The sequence below is a fragment of the Haplochromis burtoni genome, unplaced genomic scaffold (assembly GCF_018398535.1).
Source record: "Haplochromis burtoni strain Fernald_Lab_line unplaced genomic scaffold, NCSU_Asbu1 Contig_504, whole genome shotgun sequence".
Lineage (NCBI taxonomy): Eukaryota > Metazoa > Chordata > Actinopteri > Cichliformes > Cichlidae > Haplochromis > Haplochromis burtoni.
This window is the reverse complement of record NW_024582865.1, coordinates 305,555-330,944: the sequence shown is the minus strand read 5'-3', so window position 1 is coordinate 330,944 and position 25,390 is coordinate 305,555. Positions and strand designations below refer to the sequence as shown.

Genomic DNA, 25,390 nt, shown 5'->3' with positions numbered 1-25,390 from the left:
AGCCAAGGATGATAATGTAGTCGTGATTCCAGTTGATGAAGAACCTCATAATGCTGATGTCCATGTAGTACGGTATGCCCACTCACACCCACACATGGACAAGCTAACCTTTTGTTTTCCACCGTGTCTTGTTCTAATAAAGCTTGTCATACTGTAATGATTGTACTCTTTCACTATTTAATGCTTTCATCACATTATTACACCATGTGTATATTTTTAGGAGCAGCGTTTTAAGGCACTAAAAGCTTTTTTCTTAGTCATTTTCTTGCATATTTTTTTTTGTCTGAGCTCTACTCACTGGTTTGCTGCAAGAAGAGATGATACTATCTGTATTATATTATAAATTCCTTAATCCTTTTTTGTAAAATCCAGAATTGAGTCCATTTCCTAGATCATTTTACATAATTCTGATTGTATCTACAACTCAGTCTCAGTCAGTCATCTATATGTGCACTGGAGGCTTCAACCTTTCATATTTTATTCAGCTTACATGTTAAAGCCAGGTTACAGGTGAGCAGAAGTTATATTGAAAAACTATTTCCTGATGTAGCCATAAAGGGTCCTTAATAACCAGGAACTAAATGCTTTCTTACAAATTGTCACTTTCGACAGTGGTTTGCTTGCTTAATGTTACATTTTGGAACCAAATTTTCACACCTTTAATGGTTATTTCACCCACCTATAAGTGGACCTCGAGTCCTTGGTGTGCTCTTAAGCTCAACAATTTCAGGCTCTGAATGTTCATTCTGCAGAGAGAGAAAGCTGCAGTCGTGAGGGGATTGAGGCCATTGTTCAGTTAAAGTGAGACAAATGAGACCCCGGAGAGCACTACTTAGCCACTCATAAAGGTCAGATATGGAGCCACACCAATGGATGCTAATCCTGACCCTGGGGACTGTGTGCACATGCGCCTGTGGATGTAATTGTTTCACAGGCCTGTGACATTTAAACCTGAATGAGTGTACAATCCTGGGTGGCTGAACAGTGTGTACGTGCTTGTAAGTCTTTTGGCTGGAAACCAATGGGCTGCAGTGCCCACAGAGGTTTAATTAGACATTGCCTTGGGGGCAATTAAAACATCAGAGGCTATGTTTTTATGTAGACAACACCATTTTATTACTGCTGTAAATATTCTCTTGATTTAGATGATGTTGTTTCTGGCTAAACATTTAAAACTGTGAGCTCTGAAAGACAGATTTTCAAAACCTTCATATGCCATGAAGAATCATCTGGAAGTTATTAATATTGGAAAAAAAGAATCGATGGGAAATGATACATTTTCTATACCATACGAATTTCACCTGATGGTAGATATGTCATAATGAGGCATCACTGTATGTCTCTCATTAAAATGACTAGCTACATAGTCTAATTGGTATTGCACTAATAACACACTATTGAGGCTGAAAACAGCCAATCCTTCCTTCCTGTATAAGCGCCACAAGCTTGTCAGTAGGTCTCACTGGCTGGGGCACCAGAGAGCTGGAGGTAATGCAATTTGTGAGTTTTAGCAGAATGTGGTGTAGATAACGACTGCCAGGGTCACAACAACAGTTCAGCACAAGTGTAATGAGCAGAAAAAGAAATGACAAATCAGTTAGAGCATGTGTGCGTATCTGAAAGAGACAGAAAACGTGAACTGGAGGTCCTTATTATGATTAATTACCATCACTACACTGTATCCAACATCCTAGTTATACTGCACAATTTTTTTCAGAGACAATTCTTGCTAGTTCTCTTAGATTTGACATTACGTTTGATGTGTCTGCCCACAAATCTATAAACAGTGCCTGGTTCTCCTGGTAATATCTTTAAAAGGCAAACTGCAAAACTGTTTATGACCTTTAGAGGAAGGCAGAGCAGAAACAGAGAACATACCCAGGATAATTCTACAAAGATATGAGCATGTACTCTGGCATGAACCTGTAAACTGAGGGAAGAGTCACAGATGCGAGACCTTTTGCAAACAATGGCAAAACAAACAATGCAAAAAGAGAAAGCGGCTCTTATTTTTTGTCATTGTTTGCAAGGCAAAGGTGCCAGTGAGTGAAATCTGAGTTTTTATTTTAAATCTATCATCATCAGCAAATTAAATTGGTCAAAATGAATTTCACTGGCAATTTCATGCCACAATATCTGCAAAACAAACAGCAGCAAACATTTCCATCAGCTGCTTTTGTCTTTGTGCTAATAAACAAACGTTAGCATGCTAACAAGCTAAACTGAGATGTACACATGAAACATTATATGTGTAAACAATTACTGTTAGGTTTGTCATTGTAATTCTATTAGCATGATTAGATCAAAAACGATGACTCACTTTATTGTGGCTCCCCTTGGAGACTTTTCAGCAGCATGAGAGTGCACCAAATGATCTTTGTTTTTATTCTGCTCCCAGTTCCCACCTCTCCTCTGTTAGCTAGGTAGTTTTTGCTTAACCTTACAAAAAAGCAACAATGATCACTTCTGCTGCAGTGTTCCTCTTACCGGGGGAAATTTATAATAATAATAATAATAATATAGCACCATATTATCAATCAAAAACACAGCTGGCTCTAGCCGTTTCAGTGCCCTGGGTGAGATAAGTACTGTTCTATCTACAAGTTTGTTCATCTGTCTGAGATGCACACTCATGTTTGGGGATGCTCATATGTATGATACTGTAGGTTGGTATAATAAACTCAGGAGAAAGACACGAACAGATGTTTGATTCTTCTCTTTTTCATTCATTCTCTTTTAGATTTGCTGCTGTGCTTAAGATTATCGTCCTGACAGATGATTTATTTTCAGCCAACCTTCAGCTGTCAGACAGATGCTCTCACATTTTTGGTATACAGCAGAGGTCATGATCATCTCAGTGACTGCAAGGTGCCCAGGTCCTTTGGAACAAGTCCAAATTATCATCCTTCCATTTCCATGTCTAACAGGTGGCAGAGGTGCTGATAGGCTGTGTTTTCTTCTGGCCAAACATGATGTGCATTACAGCCAAATATCTCGCCTTTGGTATCTTCTGTGCAAAGGACATTGATCCAGAACTCTTGTGATTTGTTGTGATATAAGTTTGCAATCCTAAAATGTGCTGTCATGTTCATTTTAGAGAAAGGAGGCGTTTTCCTGGCAACCCATCCAAACAAGTCGTACCTGTTCCGCCATTCTCTGATTTCACTGTCAGAAACTTCAACATGTAACATGCTACTTGAGGCCTACTTGAAGTAGTTTCTGAGATGTACAGTGCTAAACAATGTTAATAGAAACCAGATATTTTGGAAATCTGTCAAAAACTTGTTTCAAACTAAACTTATTTATTAGGCAAATAACCAACAGGTTTCAAGTTTAGTTTAGCTTTGTTTGTTTGTTTTTTTACCAAATTTGAGCTAGAAGTCAGCAATTAATCAAGCATAACATTCAACCGCAAAAACACATCTTTCTGTGCAGGAATACGAGTAAATACCTCTATTTTGGCATCTTAATCAAAAAATAATATTGTGCTTTACTATGTTTCTTTCCATTTTTGTAAAGCAGTAAATCTGAAAATTAATTTTCAACAATAATCATATTTTTTGCTTTAAAAACTTTAATTAAAGAGCTTGCACATACTGGTGGTTTAACCATTACAAAAACATAAAAATTATTTACCAATACTGTTAACTGTGGCATAAACCTTACATTGGTTGACGGCCTAATAAATTGCTAAGCACTGTAGCTCTTGCTGCTTTTATTCCCTCTCTGAACATTGCACGCTCTTGGGCTGAATTTGAGTGTCGACTCCTGCAGGCTGTGGCTCTACGTCTCCTCCAGACCAGCAAACTGTTCACACATCTGCTTCTACAGAGGTGATCACGCTCTGATTTTCAGTTAATCAAGTACATTTAACTAACAGCACCTGGCTGCTATTACCCTCTTAATTCCTATGGAAGCAGTGAGGCTGTACTTAGTATTTCACAGGACTGCACTACAGACTTTTGCATTTATAGCTTACAGGTTATCAAAATGTCTGAATATGCTTCCTCGTGACATTGACTTAATCAGGATGTGGGTTGCTCCTAATTACAGACTTTTTCTGTTTTTGTTAAACCTACTGACTCACGGACCTGCGTGAGCCACATTGAGAGCACACCTTCACTTAGACAATGCCATCTGCACTGTATCTGGTTACAAAATGGATCATGTTATATTTGCATGACACATAAGTAACACGGGCTGTTTGACTTAGGTGTAGGAACAATTACCTTTGGGACCTGATAATATAGAAATGAAAAAAACAACAACAAAAAAAAAAAAAACAGCTTATGTGAGAGTCAGTGCCTCTCACATCCCACCCGTACTTTCTTCCCAGTATCAGTTGTTTATTGCAGTGTTCTAAACAATGCACTTGACATACTGCACGGGAGTAGTCAGTATTCATTAGAAACTTAATGCATGAATAACAAGTACTCACAGGTAGGACCGCACCTTCAGACCGGAGATTAATTTGTTCTCAACTGCACGATATCAATCAAGCACTAGAATGGCTGAAATATTTCTTCCTCTGCTGGCGTCGCTCCAGCAGCAACAGCTGGAGCGACGCCAAAAGAAAAAACTGCACTCATATAAAATTTGTCTGTGTTACAGGTTATACTCTTCATGTATTCTGTAATAAGATGTTACTCTCTTATATGAAGTGTTTTATATTTTAAACGGTAGGTACAGCCTGGAGTATTCAAGTAGGATTATGTAGTATTCAAGACTAAAACAAACGCAAGTCTGTTTCTCCTAAAATAATTTTTAAAAGAAAACAACAGTACGCAGTATAGCTACAAATATTCATTTAGAGGGTAGCACAATTATCACGTAACAGTCAGTACTCTGGAAAATGATGTTTTATCTCCATCTTGTGGAGCACAAAAGAACTGCCAAAGAAGTATCTACACTTTCTAAGTATAACACACCATACAGAGTTTATATGTATGCCATTTCTAACCTGCTCACTCTCCTCCACTTCGTTCTGTTTATTGTGCCAATGAGCAGAACAGAGAGCACCACGAACTAAGTAAAGGATACGTGAGGAACCAGTTAAACACACGGGCAGCAGGGATGAATATAGGAAACAAGCTACACAACAGTAACAGGTACTAGGAGTGATGCCTGTTAACTTGAAGAAAAGTCCATTTTTAAGCGAGTAATAAAAACACACTGAAATTAAAAGTCAAATTAACCATTTAAAAGAACAAACAAACAAAAAGACAAACCAAAAACTGTGAGCAGCTACAAATAGTTTGTAACATCAATTAAAAAATTCTCCCATTTGAAATGTACAACTCAATAAAGGTGATAATGGATGCCAGATATCCCCATGAATATTAAAAAACCCCAAATATTAAATTATATTAGAATCATTTGTGATATTTACGGAGTTCATGATGTTGACAAATCAGTCCATTTAAAACAAAAGCACGGCACTACAAAGAAAATTAAACGGTATTTCCTCAACGATTTTCTTCAGTGTGAGCTTTCACTCCCCCCCACCTTCACCCTCATCACCCTCCCCCTTCTCTGAAACACTCGTGCCCTTGTCTTCTTCGCCCTTCGTCTCTCTTCTGTCAGTCTCTCCCGCATCGGGTTTCTCCGTCTGATCGCTTGTGTCTGCGTCTGCTTTTGCTGTGGTCACGTCAGGCTTCAATATGTCGTCTTTCACCACTTCCTGAACGTTGTACTTTCTGTACAGCGTATAGTCTTTTACCACACTGAGGCAACACACTGTCTTGATGACCTCCACAATGATTGTCAGTTCAGGGTTTGTCAAATCCACTTTGTTCTTAGGGTTCATCTTCCCCACAAGGCCTGTAAAACAGTCGGATTCAAAAGGAGTTAGTTTCCTTTAGCACGGGCACCGGCAGCCATGAAAAACATGGAAAATGAACGAGCCTACCTGCGATAGATTTGATGATTTCGTCTCGCTTGTTGTGGTTGCTGTTGCGAGCCTTGAACGCAATCTGGTAGGTAGCACAGCTTGGAGTTTTGAACCAAGGCTCCAGGAAAGTGGTCAGATATTTCACCATGTCTTCCTGAAAAGCTTTGCAGGTTCCAGTTACCTGAAAGAAGAAAGAAAAAAAACCCCAAGGGTTTTACTGTTGTTGTCATAATGCATCAATATCAAATAATAGCTCATTTTAAAAGCACTGTTTTAGAGCTTCAGTCATGCGAATGCTCAGATGATTCAACAACCCCTCGACTTACAATACGGCGGCATCTCTCTATCCTGCATCAGTTCAAACGCATATGCACATCGAGACTCGCAACTAAGCTACTTACTGGCAACATTCGAAGGATGACACGTGACTTTTTCTTCTTTGTAGTATGGAGATCTGACAGGATATGATGAACCAGTTTATCAGACTCTACGGAAAAACAAAATAAAACAAAAATCTGAAAAAAAGCCCAAACAAAAACACTGAAAGACAGACTCGCATCAACTACAAAAAGCTTTACCGATATTCTGAGTTCTGATGAAGATCACGTTGTTTGCTCCGCTGTCGAGTGCCTGGAAGCGCCTCTCCTGTTTAGTTTCTGATGCTCGCAGCTGGGCCACTTCTTTCTTCAGGGCAACATCAACATCTTCTTCTTCAGCCTCCTCTTCTTCACTGCTGCTGCCTGTATTTTCCTGAAGCTGTGAGCAAGAATCAAGTCAACTTTTTTGTCATATATGCACACTGCAAAACACAGAGGTTACGCTGGGCAATGCCATTCTTACTTTGTATGTTGCCTTGACACAAGTTAAATCAAAGAACTACACTAAGAGAATAATAAGCACAGAAAATTACTGAATGTAGAGCATTAAAAACACACAAAAAAGTACAAGTGATACGAAAAAGCAACATGTGTGCTTCTCGTTTTACGCATGTGGAACACAAAAGCATTTCCAGTAACGTAAAACATGAGAAAAGAAGCAATCACACGTGGAAACACCGAAACCAGCCATTTGTTCTTCACATATTCATTATAGCTTGTATGAGGTCGTTGCTTTTCCCTTACTCCATTAACAGAGCAAGCTAAATCCTAGTTTAACTCAAACCATCCAGCATATTAGCCCCAAACACTGCTCGTCGGAGGCCTTTGATCCAATAATGTAAACTTACCTGCTCGAGACCATAGAGCTTGTCTGCGTATTCACCGAGCAGATTCAAGGCCTCCGCCGTGCACTTTCTCTCGTTCATGTTGCATGTGATGAGGATCCCCTGCATGCCCACCTCCAGCTCCCGGGAGCCCTTCCACCGCTTGCTGTGGTGGCCGGCCATAAAGCGCTTCTTGCTCCGTTTCCTGGATTCGTTTTGCACGGCTGACATGTTTCCAGAGCGATTTCAGATACAGAACTAAAACCGGGAGTTTGGAGGCTCACTAGCTTATCGGCTACCTGTTTTGTGTTTGTTTTGATTGTACCTCCTCGCCTGTATTAGCCGTAAGCTCAACACGAACTGTCGGAGATTTTAAACCTGCAGCAACAATATAAAAACCGAGTGAAGTTGACGGACTGGTGCAGCCTTTTCCCCCCTCACGTGCGTTCAAACCATAGCCGTTCCAAGAAAGGAGGTCTCCGTGCACGTTTGTTGGTCATCCTGTACGGCGTGTCAGGAGGGACAAAAGTCTCTGGCTGCGTGTTAAACTACGCTACTCTAGGACACCGTATCAGATTTCCAAAAAAATGACCACATTCTTAAAATAATACAAAATAACTTAAAAAAAACAACAACTTTATTTACAATGTTGTCACAGTAAACATTTGTTCTTGTTCACAATCTTTTTTCTGTTAAAATTGCTATTGTACATTATATTGTTTGACAAGAAAAAAAACCCCATATATTTAAAAATGTATTTGGTAAATAATAATAATCATTATAAGGTTGATATATATTTGGGGGAGGGGGGTCAAACTCGAAATCATTCCAAAACAATGCTAAAGTACATCCTGAATGAATAAGTGTTAGAGTTTCCACCCATGTAATTTATATCAGGAATCAGTGTTTACAAATAACTCAATTTCACAGACAATGTTACACAAGAGTTACTGATTTCTTTTAGCCAACACTAGGGGTGAGTGTCTTCCTTCTCTCACCCCAACCGGTCGCAGCAGATGGCGGCCCCTCCCTGAGCCTGGTTCTGCCGGAGATTTCTTCCTGTTAAAAGGGAGTTTTTCCTTCCCACTGTCGCCAAAGTGCTTGCTCATAAGGGGTCATATGATTGTTGGGTTTTTCCTCTGTATCTATGAAGCGCCTTGAGGCGACTTTTGTTGTGATTTGGTGCTATATAAATAAAAATGAATTGAAATTGCATTGAATTGAATAGAACCATAGATGGTATAAAAAAATTATACTATCACATGTAGATTATGTGATAGTATAAAAAAAACCCTGAACACTATCTGAAAGCCACTAGAAGGCGATGCCGGTGATTCCAAAAAGACATCCAGCCCTATTGAAGTCTATGGAAAAATCATCATGACATGACCTCTCGAGTTTATGGGCTCAGTCACTCATTTTGGAACACATTGAATAAATAAAGTCGTCTTTTTTTTAAATTTTGGTCATGGGATTATCTTAAAAACCACATTATTATTACCTAATGAGCTGTCAGTCAGAAGTCATTAGCCAGTGTGTGGTTTGACAGTCAGACCCGCCTTTGCTTGTCACATCTGATTTTTTGTAGTGGTGGCAACACTCAACTGGAAGCTTAAACTTCAAACTGGGACCATCTGTAACCAGTAGGTTATGTCACAGTGGAAATAGTCGAGGAAATAATTATTTCAACTGCAGGTGAATCTGTAAATTTGCTAGCTTACAAAGAAATGAACAGTCTCACATTTTTAATAATATTTTCATATTAATGGAGAGAGACAGAATTTTAACCAAACTAATTACACAACAGTTATACACTGAATTGCTTGTCATTGAGTGAATTATTTGAGCTACTAAAACTCAGCCTGAGTTCTGGCTCCTACAGATTCAAACGTGACCTGACCAATATATAGGACCAATGCTTCTACCAATATTTAGCGATATAAAAAGCCAATATTCTGATACATTAGCTGATATTTATTTCAAAAATGCAATACAAGCAGAATTCCCTAACATTTGTTATATGTAGCTACTTTTTCCACACTCTGCTTATACCAGCTAGTTGTTTTTGTGATATTCTAAACACCAACAGAGAAGTTGCCTTCTGGTGGTCAATACTTTCTATACTCTGTTAAAGATCATGGTTCCTCTCTACCTGCAGACAAATATAATCAACTTTATTATTATAAAAGAATTTAATGGATCCTTGATTCAAATTTAAAAATATATTTAATATAAACAACATAATAATAAATTATTTTCTCTTTTGAGTGGCCCCAGTTATTGATCAGTGTAGTAATGAATGAATCCAGTGTTTCCCAAACACGTGGGCCAGCTCCCCCTGGTGTGTCTCAAAGGTTCTCCAGGTGGACCACAGTGATAACAGAAATTCAGTTTGAAATTATTAACAAGTATGTAAAGTTACAAATGTATATAAATGCCTATATTTATATAAAGAGTTAATTAAAACTGGTAATCAGAGGTGGTTAGTTTGTGATATTGATTGGCATTGATGCCATAATACTAGCCTTTCCACCAATAATACTAATGCAGGGGTAGGCAACTCAAGGCCTCGAGTGCCAGTGTCCTGCAGGTTTTAGATCGCACCCTGGGTTAACACACCTGAATCAAATGATTAGTTCATTACCAGGCCTCTGGAGAACTTCAAGAAATGCTGAGGAGTCATTTAGCCCTTTAAATCAGCTGTGATGGATCATGGACACATCTAAAACCTCCAGGACACCGGCACTTGAGGCCTGGAGTTGCCTACCCCTGTACTAATGTATGATGGAGGATTTCAGTAGCTTTTCCTTAGCAGTGACGTGTGGGCTGGACGATGGGACACAGTGGAGTTGAGCTGACAGAGTGAAACAGAGGATCCGACAGCAGGAGCGGCCGCTGATGCGCTCTTCATCACGGCCGACTCCCACTTAAAAAACTCGCACCCTTTCTCCATCCGTCCTCCGCTGCCCGATCGGCGGACTGGGCAGCAATAAAACCCTCGACCGTGGTTTGGACCGCCGTTTGACACGACCTGACGCTTTGCACGACGGCCGCACGCGCACAGTGGAGAAGTGATCTTCTGAGCTCCTCTCACAGAAATGATGGAACGTTCGGCACGAGAGGGGAGAGCGTTGGTTGACAAAGAGGAGAGGACACTGCCGTGTGAGGAAGGACGCAAGGGAGCTGTAGCTTGTTTGGCCGGCTCGGTGTAGATGGTAAAGGAGGATCTCAGAGTGTCTTTATGTTTTGGGATTTGTGTGATGGCGGGTTTGGGCCGGGCAAAGGACGTGTTGGGGGTGGAGGTTTTTTCTGGGACAAAAGGATTAGGCCTAATCAAACAGTTCTTAGTGGGAACATAAGATATTTCGTGAAGTTGGAGGGAGGTTCTAAGTCCTGTGTTGCACTGATTTGATTTACCAATGTTAACAGTTTTAGGCACAGCAAAGTAAATATCTGAGGTCACTGAATGCATCCTTTCTGTTGTTGTTCTGTTGTTCATTGCTGTTAAGATACAACAATGAAATTTTTGACCTTTACTGGTAGAATCTGTGGTAATCTTTTGCATTTTAGAGCTCTTTCCAGTTGATTCTCTCATATCATCATTCAAAGGGAGCCGACTTCCTGCTGAATGTGAAGTATGCTGCTCTAACCAATTATAAGATCCACTATCAAACTCAGACATGTACTCTGCATCACATTCATCATTTGCTTCATTAACATCACCCTCCAACACCACGTCGTCATATGAGCCGCACCTCTCCTCAGTTTCCACTAAAAGCTCCGCACCCTCCTCTTTCTCCGTGGATCCTAGCATTGCTTCTGTTTTTGAGGCCCAGTTTGGTGGAGACGGATTTGAAAAGCAGCTCACGGTAGTGGAACACAGAATAAGACTGCTATTGTTATTCTGGGGAGAAACACAGTTTGTAACAACTGAGGTGGAAAGGCTAGGGGCAGCCTCTGCTGTGACTGATTTCCTGCCGTGCCTCAACAGCGGCGCCATCGTGCCGTTCAGAAGAGTCTTTGGTGAGATCAGGCTTTGACAGATTTGAGGAGATTTGTAAACGGAGCTTGGGTTTTTCTCTGTGGCAAAGTTTTGAGCAATCTCCTCGGGACATAGTTGTTTTTGACAAGCTTTGAGGGGAATTTTAAATGATGAGTGTTTGCTACGGATGACTGCATTTTTCTTTTCATTCTCATTAAGTTTTTCTTTCTTGTCTTCAGGACAGGCAGTGTTTCCAAACACTGGTTTGGCCCTCACTGGGGTCTACAGGACACAGAGAAGATTTTAAATCAGTATCTGAATGGTACAACCCATTAACTATCAAATTAACTCTGGAAGCACTTCTTCTGAGTTACATAAACTATATTGCCAAAAGCATTCCCTCAGCCAGCAAAATATTGGATTTCCAAACTCAGGTTTTCCAGTTATTTCCATGGATGCAGGTGTGAAAGAATGGCCTGCACAGAGTCCTGACCTGAACCCAATAGAACACCTTTGGGATAAGTTAGTGTAGAAACTCCGAGCCAGGCCTTCTCATCCAACATCAGTGTCTGACCTTACAAATGTGATTCCAGACAACGGTCAGAAATTCCCATAACCAGTCCTAAACCCAGTGGAAAGGTTTCCCAGAAGAGCTGAAGCTATCACAGCTACAAAGGGTGAACTGACATAAACCTCTTTGGATTAAAAATGGGACGTCACTAAAGCTCATATGTGTGTGAAGGCAGACGAGCGAACACCTTTGGCAATATAGTATACTTAGTTCTAATGTTGTCTTCTCTCCAAGCACACAAAATACAAACTTAAAGATATAATTTTATTAATAAATAAAATCTAAATCAGTACAACATTTTTAAAAAATGTCCACAATCAAAATGTTTTTGCACAGAGCAAAAAATTTCCTTTATATTATTATCTTCACAGAGCTTTTAAATTTGGAAGATGATGAGGGATGCTAGGATTTCCAGAGTTGGGGTTCGTTAAGGGCGACATCGGCCGGCCACTCACCCTCTCCAGGCTCCTAGTAACCTTCATTATGCACCCATCCCTCATCATTCTTGCTGCCAGCTGAGCTGTGTTTCGGGCATCATCTAAACCTGAGAGAGAAAACAAAGAAGGGTTAGGCCGTTAGGTTGATGGTCGTGTGTAATACAGAATTATCTACACTTGGTCACATACCAGAATGTTCTCTGCCCGAAAACTGTATTCCGAGATCCTGAAGAGCTCCATTCAGGCCTTTGGGTTTCCTGTTGTAAAAAAGCTGGAAAAACAAAAAGAAGTTAGAGAAACAACCACATGAGCAGAGGTAATTGGAGTAAATCAGCTCAATTACACAGTCTGTGACATCTTAGATCTTAATAAAAATATGTACTCCTTTTACTCCATAAGATATGCCTTTTTGGACTCACTTAAATCTGTATTCTAGTCTTTGTGCTTTTACCTTAAAACTGACACCCATTTAAACATTTTATGCTTAAATAAAACATACAATAAACAAAGACACCTTCGAAACTCTTACCCGGTATGTGCTTCTCAGGTCTATCCAGCTGTTGAGAACATCAGGTTTATGAAGCTGTTTGCGTTTACACTCGTACTGCAGACAAACTCCAAGATCCCAGTCTGACACCCAGCGGAGACCAAAGAACACAAATTTCAGTGCACTTTTGCTCATTTTATACCATTTAATACCTTAAATAGTCTTAAGAACTGCAGTAAATGAGCAGATTTAATGGTTCTCTATAGCTAGTTTAAAAATACAATTGAGACCCCAGTGGTTCACCAATGTCAATTCATAGCAATGCTGAGCTTACAGATGTGTAGACCAATATACTGAGAACTTTTACCTGACCACGTGAGGAAAGTACACAGCTTTTGAGACGGTCCCGAACATCTCTGGTCTTTGTTGGCAAAGGCCACTCCCATTTCAAGCAGAAGGTTTTGGAGCCAACGGCTGAACCGCGAGAGACAGATCTGAAGCGGGATCCCTGCTTCAACCTGCATCTGTACAAGAGAGAAATAAAAGTTGGTTGTAATGTAACACAGAGCATGCTGGAATTTTTAAACGTGTATGCTGCAGACACCTGTGTAATCCCAGTCAGCTCAGTGCAGAAGTCAGACAGGATGGGGTGCTCCTGGGGTTGAACATAAGTGTGAAATTCAGACTCCATCTCCCCCGTGGACGTGTTCAGCAGAACAGCAGGGAACTCGACTTCAGGGAGGAAGAAAGAAAAGATGGGCCGGTGTTAAAACAGTAAGGACATCACCCGGATGTAAACTGTGAATGTTAAATCTGCTCCTTACTAATTTCTTGGCTGCGGTTGTTTTTCTCTCTCCAGCAAGTGGACTCAAAGTCGATCACAATCAGATAAGAAAATATTTGATCTGAAAGAACCAGACAGTTTTCACAGCCATGATCCAGTGTTAAAAAAAATCAACTGTCAAACAAATCCGATTTGAACGTGGCATACTCACTTGATACCACAGATTTCTTCGACACAGAGGACTTGCTCCGCTGTCTCAACAATCCTAATTCCCTGCGAAGGGACGAAGATAAAATAGTGTGTATATCGTAACAACACCTGAATTTAAAGTTTACAGTGAACCACAATTCTACTTTTAACTGAATACGCTGTCCTCGCAGATGTACTTATAGCATTTATCTAAAACAATATTGAAAAACGTAACTTGTAATCGACATAAACTTATTCGTTGCTTTCAAAACACGTTCCTTTGTTCAGTTTGTTTAGGTTAGCAGATAAGCCAGCAAACAGGCTAATTTTACTTACTTCGCCAATTTCTTTGTGGTCATAGCTGTTATTTAATTTTGCCACGGTGATGTTTCTGCGACCGTCTTTCTATGAGAAACTGTGAACTATAGCAGGAGCTTGACTTTAGCCATTAATTGAAAACTCGGGGAATTCGCGCTGTTTCTTTCAAAACGGCATCTGTAGCTCCGAGCTCGATTATTTAAGCCTGCAAGTCGGCAGGCATCACTGTAGAGTCAAAAATAGTCGAGCTTCTGTTGCCGTCTTACGATTTCTTATCAAAATAAAAGACCTCTTAACACTCAAAGCAGCTAGGTTGTTATATAGTTAACAAAAAACTGAACAAAATCTAAGACTAGATGTGTGAAAAATACTCCACTTTTGTAAAAACTTAAACAAAAATAAAAACGACTTAAAAACGTCAAATTAAACTATCAGAAACGGTTTTGTGAACTCGAAAAATGTTTAAAACAAAAAGAATAAAAACTATAGATGAAATATCCTGTTTTAGTATCTGTTTGGTAAAAACTTTATTACAACATGCTTGATGAGGCACTGACGTCGTGTATACTGAGATTGTGGTTGTCTGCATGCCTGTGAGCCAGCTGCTTTTAAAAAGTGCTGTGTTTTCATTGTAGTAACTTTGCTGATTTTCCTGAAGCTTGCCCCTGAAATATGTGCTTCATACAATAATAATTGAAAAAATTGTGAAAAATAACACTGAAACCATTAACAAATAAATCTAAACATTAAATAACAATAGCTAAATTAAAACAAAGAAAATTCCCCCTGGAAACTAACTGAAATCAAGCTCAATTTTAAACAAAAAAGTCAAAATGGAATAAAAATTAAGAACTAACTAGAAAATGCTAATCTATAAACAACAATTCTGCTACATGCACATAGCCGTACCTACTCGTGTTTTATTTTTAAAGTTACAGACCGGAAGTAGTGCTAGTACCTGTTTTTATTTGCACTTACAAGACAAAACTAGTAACACATGCTTTAGCCATGTGTTACTAACTGAAGATATTGGTAGAAAAATATAATTTTGGACCAAACCGGACCTATGGCGTGTGGTATTTACACAATTTTACCCTTATTATACATCTCACGCGTATACCGGACTTCAAATTTGATTTAAACTAAAATTTCAGCTAGGTTGTGATTTCCTGTGTAACTGTGACTCTGATATAAATAAACTAACTAACCAGAAAGAGAAGAATAAGAAAGTCGTCCGCTGAACCAGCATTTATGAGCACTTTAATTTGTGAAACTGAACTTTTGTTGATAACAAATGGCTTCGCTGTGTTTTCAGTCCCCCAGCTCTGGGTAATGTGCTGTAAATGTAGCATAGTCTTTCTGTATTTTATTTTGGTTTAAACTGCCTGTCTAAAATACAGTTCAACGAACAATTACCAGCTCCAAAATTATGTAAACATGAAAATGAAAAAGCTCACTGACAGCGTGTGATTCTTAGCTGTTTTTAATGCCCACAGCTATATTAGTAACTCTAAAGTTTGAGCTCCAGCTCTACAGAACAAGGCTGCATTGCTCTGCACTTATTTGAACCTACAAACATTGCACATTTAAAAAGGAGCATCAGTAAATCTTAGCTCTACCCAAACTGAAATATGTTTTTGGTTTGCCTTCCAGTGTAAATATAATTGGCTGGAACATGGAGTCTTCCACAGTTGCAAAGTGCAAAGCAAAGAAAAGGAAAAACAGCACCCACACAGCTCAGGAGGAGGCTAAGAGATTCAAAACTGAACAGCGAGATGATGAGGTGCTGCAGTGTGGACCTGCCTCTTGCTTGCCAAGGGTTTCGGTATTGCCTGACTGCCTTCAGCAACCGATCGCCCTGAATGAACTGACAGAGCTGCTGCAGTATGCCGCTCTCGGGAAAGCAGGTGGCATCAAAAAGCCCAGGTAACAGCTGCAGTAGTAATGTGTTATCTACCCCATCAGCTGGTGTCAAAGAGTCCTCAGTAACTCATACTGTGCCGTTATACTCACATAATAATAATAATTTAAAATGTGTTTTTTTTTTCTGTCTACCAGCTGGTGCCGTCTCCGCCATCACAGAAAGGTTAAAGGTGTAAATGTTGTGATTGTGGAGGACCTGACACAGAGTCACTTTTACAAACACTACCTCTGTCTGCAGCACCTCAGGACCAGCTACACTTCTGTAAGAGGGAAAATAAACACAGCAAATCAAATTATTTATGAGTGAAGTCATATTCGTAGCACTTTAGCAAAAAAATAAATCTTACTTTTTTTTAGAGGGTCACCTTCACGCCATCATCTGTAGATGTAGTATCTGGAATCTTTTCCAGTCAAGTTCCCAAACAGGACAGTTTGTCTGTCTCCAAACCAGATGAGGAACTGCAGGAAGGTGAGAATCATGTGATGGATGATGGATTCATTTAGTAGTTCTGCTCCTATTATCTTTTCTTATTAATATTCATCATATTATTATACTGTAACATTTAGTGAAGAATATTCGATCTCTCTGGTGTTCTTGAGTTTTCATGTAAGGTTTTTGCTCTTCTCTGTACCTGTGTTCACTTTTTCTGTGCACTGGTGCAGCGATGAAGAACCACCCAATCATCACTGTGTTTGGGACCGAGAGGAGAGGACTCACAGCATATGTTCTCACAGAGGATGAGATGATCAAGAATAACTACCCTGTTAAAGGTAAGAATTTTTCTCTTTGTAATATTGTGTCAACTAAGAGTTACATTTGGTAATAAAAAAAAAATCATGAAATAAGAGATGAGAGGGATCTTTTTTCTGTCGATGCATTTTTTTAATGTTGTCATGGCCATCCAACAAAAAGGAAAAAAAAAATAGATGTTCATACTGGGATCAATCACAATTGCTTCTGTTTTCCATCCTTTTTTTTAATTGCCACTTGGCTTCTTCTTGTTTCTATCTAACACTTTTCTACTCTGACAACCCAAGGTGCTTTTTACTATAAGCCGTAGCAACCCATTCATACAGAGCTTTATTCTGTGCTCCTGAGCACTGATCTCTGAAGGATCAGGGCCCATTTGGGGTTTAGTGTGTTAAAACAGTAATCTGATATTTTTTAAACTATATCTTGTGACAAAATTACCAAATATTAGATGGAAAAATAAAATAAGCCAACCTGGGGCATTTCAACATGAGTGCTGAGTGGCGAGATTTACTTTGAGCTTTGACCTTGAATATGAGTGGTATGGTGTTGTGTGGGCTCAGCGTCTCCTCCTCACCTGTTGGTTTATTTGTTTTCAAACAGGAATGCCCGGCTTTGAGGAATTTGTGTGTACAAACTGCGCTGACTGTGTGACTGACAGCAGCCCCCTCTTTGGAATCGACTGTGAAATGGTGAGAGACTAAAATATTTTGTCACTTCCCATTTTCCACGATGGAATCAGGTGGCATCACAGAGGTGCAGCTGACAGCTAACAACCTGTACGGCGCTATATTGTGTGGCTGATTTTTGACTTACCCAACACTTTTGAAAACCAGATCCCAGATTAAAAATAAACAAACAAAAAAAAAAACCTGTAGCACTATGTCCATTTCTTTGCCCAGTGTTTCCCAGCAGGGCAGTGTGCCTCTGTAAATAGGAAGCTTCCACTCACATGCCTGTGTTAGCATCTCATTGACTATGCCTATGATAACAGCTGCAGCACAAAAGGTTACATCCATAACATCGATTTGTAGCTTTTTTCCTGCAATTTTTAGTATGATTGAGTTTTTGCATTCACTCACTGTTATGTTTATTTTATGTTTCAGTGTGTAACAAAAGATGGAAAAGAGCTAACTCGTGTTTCTCTGGTGGACAGTGATGGGAAGTGTTTAATGGATGAGCTGGTGAAACCTCCGAACCACATTCTCAACTACTGTACCAAGTACACACGCTTTTTTATGGTCTCGAGTTTTAATAAATTGTTAAGAGTCACATTATGTTTGTACAGGAATCTGTGTCAGTCAGTGTCATATGTTACACCTTAGAGAAACATATTCATTGTTCTGTCTGAAATTCTTTCTCCAACACTGCTCGTATCTCCTGATAGATTCTCTGGTATCACACCTGCGATGTTGCAACCAGTAACAACGACTCTGCAGGATGTTCAAGAAATGCTTATTAGGACTTTGCCACATGAGGCAGTTCTGGTGGGCCATTCTCTTGAACATGACCTCATAGCTTTGAAAGTGAGTGATTTCTTTCAAACCTTCTGATGAAGTCATGGCTCACAAAAACAAAATATTAAAACAAAACACTGTGTGCAGGATATTGGCAGCTTTTTAACATTTATCAGAAATGTTAGAACATGATCATCTTGACTCGGCTGAAATAGTACTTTATTCCAGCAGTAATCATGTCCTGTAATTTCAGAGAAAATATCTTAAAAGAAATACTTCAGTTTTTTCATTAACATGAACTGTAAACCATGTTGCGTCTGTGCCCGCCCCGCAGCTCATCCACAAGCATGTAATTGACACGTCACTGCTGTACAAGAGGGAGTGTGGGCGAAGGTTTAAGCTCAAGGTTCTGACTGGGATCATACTGAAGTGAGTTCTCTTGTTATCTCTAAATATTTCTGTCCCACTGTGATCGATAACCTAATTTTCCACTCGTATCTCAGGAGGAAAATACAAACAGAAGATATGTTGGGTCATCATCCAACTGAGGATGCTCTGGCAGCCCTGGAGCTGGCCCAGTACTTTATCAAAACAGGACCTCGCCAGGTAGGAAATCATATTTGGAAAAGTACACACACACTCACACACACACACAGGAATAATCTAACATTTCCTTTGCTTACTGTCAGGTTTTAGAGATTCACTGGAAGGCGCTGTGGAGAGAAACAAGAGAGGAGCCCTCGCAGAGTCACAGGTACAACAGTCTCTATATTGTTAGCGTGCAGGTCAGTCTGTAACTTGTGTTTGGGTAACCTTAAAAAGAAAAAAAAAAAAACATGGGTCTGACTAAAAACGTAAAACACAGTGATCCACTAAGCCATGCTGGGATTACTCATCCAGTCTTTCTTCCTTCTCGTCATGTGTAAACCCCACACACAGCAGAGGGTGTGGGTTTTCTTATAGCCAGGCATTAACAAATTATAAAGTGACCTGATGTAACCTGTAGGTGGAGCAGGTCAGAAAATTAACCTTACTGCGCTCAGATGCTGCCATTATATATAATTTAAGGTCAAATAACTTAAATGACCCTGCTTGTCATTTACTGAGAGAGAGAAGGAGAAAACCCTGAACGAATAAACTCAATCTGCTGCATTCAGCTTCAAGGTGATCGCTGGACTGGGTGAAACGGAGGAGAAGTGGATGAAATGGAATTGTAGAATAACAAATGTCACTTTAGTGTTGCAGGTCAGGTCAAGTAGTTAATGTCCACATATTTTGGAGGTCTGCTGGGGTGGATTGTCTCATGTTCGCTCTGAGCTGAGTGAACTGTGTCTTTGTCCGGGGTTTTTTAACCTTCAAGTTAAGGCAGTGCATTGCACACCTGAAAATTAAGCACTTGAAGAAATGTAGGTTTTAAAACAGGATGTAAACCTCCTGCAGTAAGCATATAGGAACTTACCCATGTGACCCACTGTGTTATCTTCAGAGGTATTTAACACACTGTGAAACTATTTGCAATCGGCCTCCTGATCTCTGTAATCTGTTTTTGTCTTGTTTTGGATCTCTTTCCATCCAGTGGCCTCAGCTACCAGCTAAGACTGAACAACTTTATGAAAGTCTGAAATGAGAAAACAAATTTAGGCATTAAAGTCGTCTCAGAATACTGTGGATGGATTGAGTTGTTCACCTGCTGCTGACAGGTCCTCTGTCTTTCCTTCTTGTGCAGGTTTTCTGACGTGCTACACGCACTTGGACGTTCAGTAGCCTTTTTAGGAAAAGATTCCAGTCACAAGCAGTGTAACTCAGACAAAGAGGTAAGAAGTAAGGTGATGTCTCTTGTGTCTGTAATGAAACACTCGACTGAACCCCCCAAAGCTTTTTAGACGTTACTGACTCCTTCTCCAGTACATGTGAAAGTATTGGTTCATTTTTTTTCTTACATATTTACCCTCACTTTCCTCTTGTAAACTCTTCCTGCTTTGCTTCTGCCCAATTACACCTAACTCATTATGCACCGCCCCCCTCCAGGTGCTTAAATCTTTCCGAAATCTGAAAACGCAGCCGTTCTTCTCCGTCCTTCAGTTTTCCACCTTGTCAAACCATCTGAAGAGTTACTTCCCTCATCAGGAGCGGCACCATCAGATGGTGAGGCTTTTCGCCAGCGCTTTGTATCATTTTGAAGACATTCGCTTGCTTGTATTTACTCTGTCTATTTATTCCCTGCAGACTTGCTCAAGACTTCAGGACATGTGCGTAGTGTTTGCTGGGCCGTTCCCCACAGGCTTCTCTGACGGAGACGTGAAGCAGCTGTTTAGTTTCTGCGGAGCCGTTCGAAAAGTCAAGATGTTGAACACAGTGGTCAGGGTGTGCATCGCTTTCATTGTTTCACCAATTCGCTATAAAACCAGAGCTGCGAAATTCTTCACCGTTGCTTGAATGCTTAAGTGTTTGATCTCCCAGGTACATGCAGAGATTGAGTTTGAGTTGCTGGAGGGAGCGATGCTGGCGGTAAAAACTCTGAATGGCCTTAATGTGCTCGGGCAGAGTATAAAGGTAGCTCTCTTCCTTTTCCTTTTTTCCCCCATTTGCTTCTGTTATTTATTCCCTTTGCGCTGCAGTTAGGCCCACATTTATGCAGATTATCTCCAACTACTTGTTATTTTCTAGGTACAGAGGCCGGTGTGTGAGTCAATGCTAGATCTGGACGTGACTCTTAAAGCACTGATGGGTGACGCTCTGAATGCCCGTCACCTCTACGCTGTTAAAATGAACCACAGTATGACTGAGTGCATCAGCACTTCCACAAAAGTTAATGGGCATGCGTCAGATGCTGAATGCTTAGATGTCACTCCTGTGGAAACAGTAAACGGGCTACTTCCTGCTAAAATAAACAAATGGTTGCATCTCAATACCTCTAAATCTGAACTGTGTGAGGAGTCAGTCAGAGAGACATTTGGCCACTTTGGCACAGTTAAGAGAGTCATCCTATCTGCCAAGCCTAAAGAATCCACAGGACATGCACGCATAGGTAAGGTGAAAACTACATTTATCACGCGTTGCACGTGCTGTGTGGGACGTTTGCGTACACTTCAGAGTCTAACGTGTCCGGCTGTCAGTGTTTGTGAATTCAGAGGACAGACGCGCAGCGCTCAACTCTTCTGAGGATCTGTGGAAGAAGAACTACCTCATCTGTCCATCGCTGACACCGGTCCATTTGCCTTCATGGGTTGGAGCAGAGATTAAGGAGACAACCCACAGGCACAGCAGCGCTCAGGTAACGAGTAGATTGTTGTGATTCCAGTAGATTATCGTTCTTTTTTTAACCCTTTATCACCCGTGTATGACACAGGTTGCCTGGACTTGTTTCATAATTTTGGCTGTAAAAATGACAAAATAATTCTCATCTTTTTGGAACCATTTGAATTTTCTTTCTAGCCAAAAATGGTTGAGAGGGAAGCCAATCAAAAAGCTGACCTGAAAGTGAGGGGAGTTAAAATGACCTGTTTTCAGAAAGCGCGTGAACTCGGGGCCTGCTAACAGGGCAGAACTGTGAGTCATGCAAAGCTACTCCAGTCAAGTCAAGCATAAAAATATTGATCTGGAAATGTGCACAAAAAGGTCTCATTTGAAATGTTTGGGGTTTTTTTTCCAAGGCTCTGAATTCAATACTGTTGTTTTCTTAGAACAAGTATTTCAACCATCCTGGGTCATAACGCAGTTCTGTTCTGTCATCCTATAAAAATCCCAAATAAAAAGGGAAAAAGGAAAGGCTACACCAAGAAGAAACATCACACACAGATGACTTCACTAATTAAGAATATGACCAACAATATAACATAGTAAAGTCTTACAGAAGAATTTGAATCTGTTAGTTACTTTTATTCTTTCCTATCTGCACACTTTCTGAACGTGTGGTCAGGTTTTATTGAGTTGAAATGTGACTAGTAATTAATTTCTCCCTCCTGTGGAAAATCAAACTGATCCCAGAATTCACACAGCGTGTCAGCACCTCAAAAGAGAAAAAAGAAAACACGTCGTGAATTCTAAATAACTCTGTAGAGCGCAGGGATAAAACTGCAGCCTTGAGCTCACAGTATATCAGGGTTACTCTGAGCAGAGGCCAAGTGACAGCCCCACTGGAGTTTGTTAAATTGGATTTAAGAGTACGAGAAACAGAAAGCTGGATAGTGCTGGGACCATGATTATCTTTAGATGCTTAGCTGGCACGATCTTACAAATACAGATCCCCATGGTGAGCGTGATAAGCTGCTACGTTTAACGAATGGAGTCATAGTATGATGGATGTCATCATGTGGTTTCAGGATATCTCCGTGTGATTGGTTGATATAGATAGTGCTGCATTGTGTTTTTTTCTTTTATCCAATCTCAGTATAGGTTCATTTCCTGTAATAGTTATGCTGCAATATGTTTGTGCAGATGACTGCGCCTGGCTCTGCTGGAGGTTTCTTCCTGTTAAAAGGGAGTTTTTCCTTCTCACTGTCGCCAAGGAGCTTGCTCATAGGGGAATCATATGATTGTTGGAGTTTTCTTGCAATAAAAAGCACTTTGAGGCAATTCCTGTTGTGATTTGGAGCTATAAAAATAAAATTGAATTCAATTAGGAGAGCTAAAAGCATCTTTGGTAATTCGATTTTTCAGAATATTATTGATGTACAGAACATGTATAATGATGACTCTTATGTTTTATATGCGTAGGAACAGCAAATGGATGTCGTGATGAGGAAGCTAGACCGCTGCCTGCAGAAGCTCTTCAGATTCCTCCCGGCTGGCACCTTGTCTGTGGTTGTGTTGCTCGGACACGCCAGGTGAGAAACCCCGCAGCGTCTCTGCCTCATTCTGCCCTCCAGTCATACATTTCTGAACCATTTCCTCCCTGTTTTTCCTCCCCCTAGCACAAATGGTCACCTTCCCGGCTTGTGTCTAATGGAAGTCAAGCAAGATTGTTGAGGAGATGGAGCTGTCGGCTCCAGGATGCCTGAACCTGTGTCACCTGGATCAAATGAAATCTGTTCAGTAAAGTGAAACCTGAAGGTGTTGGGTTTTACTGAGACTTGCTCTACCTCAGGAATTGCTTTTTTAGTTTTGTGTAATGGGGCAAGTTTTTTTTATGGCCTTGAAATAATCAAAGCTGCAAACTAAGATTTGCCTTTAGTGTGTGGATCTAAATTGAAGAACTCCATACCCTAAGGGTATAGTAAAAATATGATGGTTGTCATTCCATGAATAAACAATATTTATACATTAAGCTGGCTTCATGTTGTGGTACAATGATAGAAAATGAAGAAAACAACTTGGGAGGCTCATTTATGAGGGGAAAACATGCAGAGGGATTATGCTGTATGTAAAAGGAAGATGGAATGATTTCCACGAATGTAATGCTTGAATTAAATACAAAACACATGAATATTATTGTGCTTAGAATATAGGAACTTTGAATTTGGATGTTGTACTTAAAAGGGATTACATTTACAGACTAAAATTACACATTAAAGCAGTTCTGCTGCGACTGAGTGCAAACATTTATAAGCCAAGCCTGCGTATAAATATAAAGGTCATTGCATATAAAATCAATCAGTGCTTCTTATCTGATTCCCTCAGAGATAGCTGATGTTTTTGTGATACAGAAACTTTAGCATATTTAATCAAACCATGCACGTCTGAATTGCAGGTCCTACAGTACAAAGTATGCTGCGATATTTCTTTGGAATATATCCACACAAATATTTAAGGGTTGAAAAAGGCTGGGCATCAGTGCATGACTGATCGAGGCCCTGCTCTGTGGATGTGTGAGAGAACCTCTATCAGGATGTAAAATTGTTTAATCAATGTTGTATGTTCAAAATAATAGATCCCAGAATTAATACAGAACATGTAAGCGCCAATGCAGTTTCTTCATTTAACATTTGCAGGATTAAAGAAATGATTGTTTTAGAAGAAATCACAGCTAGAAAAATGACCCTGGTATCAATATAGGTATGGAAATGCCACTAATCACAAATATATCCATCCATCCACTTTCTTCTGCTTAATCTGCTGTATGGTGACACGGCCCTTGAAAATGTGCACAAAATGAACTTTTTGTAATATTCTCCAGTGAATTATCAGAAGATAAAACAGTCAGGATACCAGTGCTTGTTTGCACTCTGTGCAGAGGTGCCGCTTCCCAACAGGAAAAGGCTTCTCACCAAAACAGTGGTGAGTGGATTAGCTAAAAACTATAAATATATTAATATAATGGGCTGCATAGTGGTTAGCACTGTTGCCTCACAGCAAAAGGGTCACTGGTTTGAATCGACCATTTGGCCTCTGTGTGTGTAGTTTGTATGTTCTGAATGGTTGTCTGCCTCTGTGTTGGCAACAGACTGTCGAGCTGCTCAAGGTGTACTCCACCTCTCATCCTAAGGTAGCTCCACCGCTCTGAATTGCATAAATAGAACAGAATTAAATTCAATAAAACTTTATTGATCCTGAAGGTTGACCCCGAAGGAAATAGTTTTATTTTTATTTTTTTCCAATTCATGCATGGATATTACATATGACGCTATGTAAAAGCAGCCAGTAGGGAAGAGGAACTTCCACCAGTATCACATTATTTCTTTTCTACGCTTTGATGTTCAGCATTAGTTAATTTAGCCAGCAGGGTAGCAATCTCTTTCATCAGGGTCAGATCATTTATGAGGTTAAAAGGGACAGGATGGTCTCCCTGTGACTTTTTACCAAACACCCCAACAAACAATCATGTCAGACGTTACACTGCTGCGGTTTTAATTCCAGTCTAATATATTCCATGACGCTGATGTCCAACACTTTGGATATATAACTGATTTAACTGTGTTCTCAAACAGAGCTCAAATGCCTTTATTTACCCTTAAAAAAAAGTGGCACCTGTTCTTAAAAACCCAAAAGACAAATATTCAATACAGTGCCATGTACTTAAAGAATGAAGGCACAATTTTGTAAGGCTTTAACACATGTTCTGGAAAAAACAAAACAAGGAAAGAAAACAAACAAACCCACCCCTCAACTGATTCTGAAAGCCTCGTGGGGTTTGAATGATTTTGCATTTTAAAGATCTGCAAGCTGGACAGATAAGACAAGAATCGGGAATCAACACAACTCTCAAGTTTCCATTTAGGCTCCAGAATTTCCCATCTTCCCCCTCTGGGAGCAGTTTCAAGCCTTCCACCACCCCAGCATCCTCCTATAGGCTGCGGGGGTGTATACACAGAAATTGAGTGCAATATTTAACAACGTGGGAGGATCTTGAAGCCAAGTCACCAAATTAAATTCCTCTGCTATAATAAATAATTTCAGGCATGTTTTCCATTCAACAACATCAAAAATAATCAGAAGTAGTCAATTTAATCATGAGGAATGTT

General features: G+C 40.0%; 3 protein-coding genes across 3 annotated transcripts; 1 reads left to right on the top strand and 2 right to left on the bottom strand.

Annotated features, from left to right (window-relative positions):
* Positions 1-3,597: 3,597 nt before the first annotated feature.
* Positions 3,598-7,618, bottom strand: thumpd1 (THUMP domain containing 1). Its single transcript, XM_005946979.3, has 5 exons — positions 7,116-7,618; positions 6,469-6,646; positions 6,292-6,377; positions 5,909-6,071; positions 3,598-5,820 (listed from the first exon to the last, which is right to left on the bottom strand). The coding sequence occupies exons 1-5, from the start codon at positions 7,320-7,322 to the stop codon at positions 5,492-5,494; spliced, it is 963 nt and encodes a 320-aa protein (XP_005947041.1). The 5' UTR covers positions 7,323-7,618; the 3' UTR covers positions 3,598-5,491.
* A 2,139-nt stretch (positions 7,619-9,757) lies between these two features.
* On the bottom strand, positions 9,758-14,075 carry eri2 (ERI1 exoribonuclease family member 2). Its single transcript, XM_005946981.3, has 9 exons — positions 13,878-14,075; positions 13,564-13,625; positions 13,393-13,473; positions 13,173-13,300; positions 12,936-13,092; positions 12,611-12,711; positions 12,271-12,352; positions 12,100-12,188; positions 9,758-11,355 (listed from the first exon to the last, which is right to left on the bottom strand). The coding sequence occupies exons 1-9, from the start codon at positions 13,898-13,900 to the stop codon at positions 9,886-9,888; spliced, it is 2,193 nt and encodes a 730-aa protein (XP_005947043.1). The 5' UTR covers positions 13,901-14,075; the 3' UTR covers positions 9,758-9,885.
* A 752-nt stretch (positions 14,076-14,827) lies between these two features.
* Positions 14,828-25,390, top strand: rexo5 (RNA exonuclease 5). Its single transcript, XM_005946982.2, has 19 exons — positions 14,828-14,935; positions 15,513-15,785; positions 15,918-16,044; positions 16,140-16,251; positions 16,446-16,553; positions 17,137-17,225; positions 17,640-17,755; positions 17,921-18,059; positions 18,325-18,419; positions 18,494-18,596; positions 18,680-18,744; positions 19,717-19,804; positions 20,019-20,135; positions 20,217-20,354; positions 20,451-20,543; positions 20,658-21,018; positions 21,107-21,264; positions 22,707-22,816; positions 22,904-25,390. The coding sequence occupies exons 2-19, from the start codon at positions 15,535-15,537 to the stop codon at positions 22,956-22,958; spliced, it is 2,325 nt and encodes a 774-aa protein (XP_005947044.1). The 5' UTR covers positions 14,828-14,935; positions 15,513-15,534; the 3' UTR covers positions 22,959-25,390.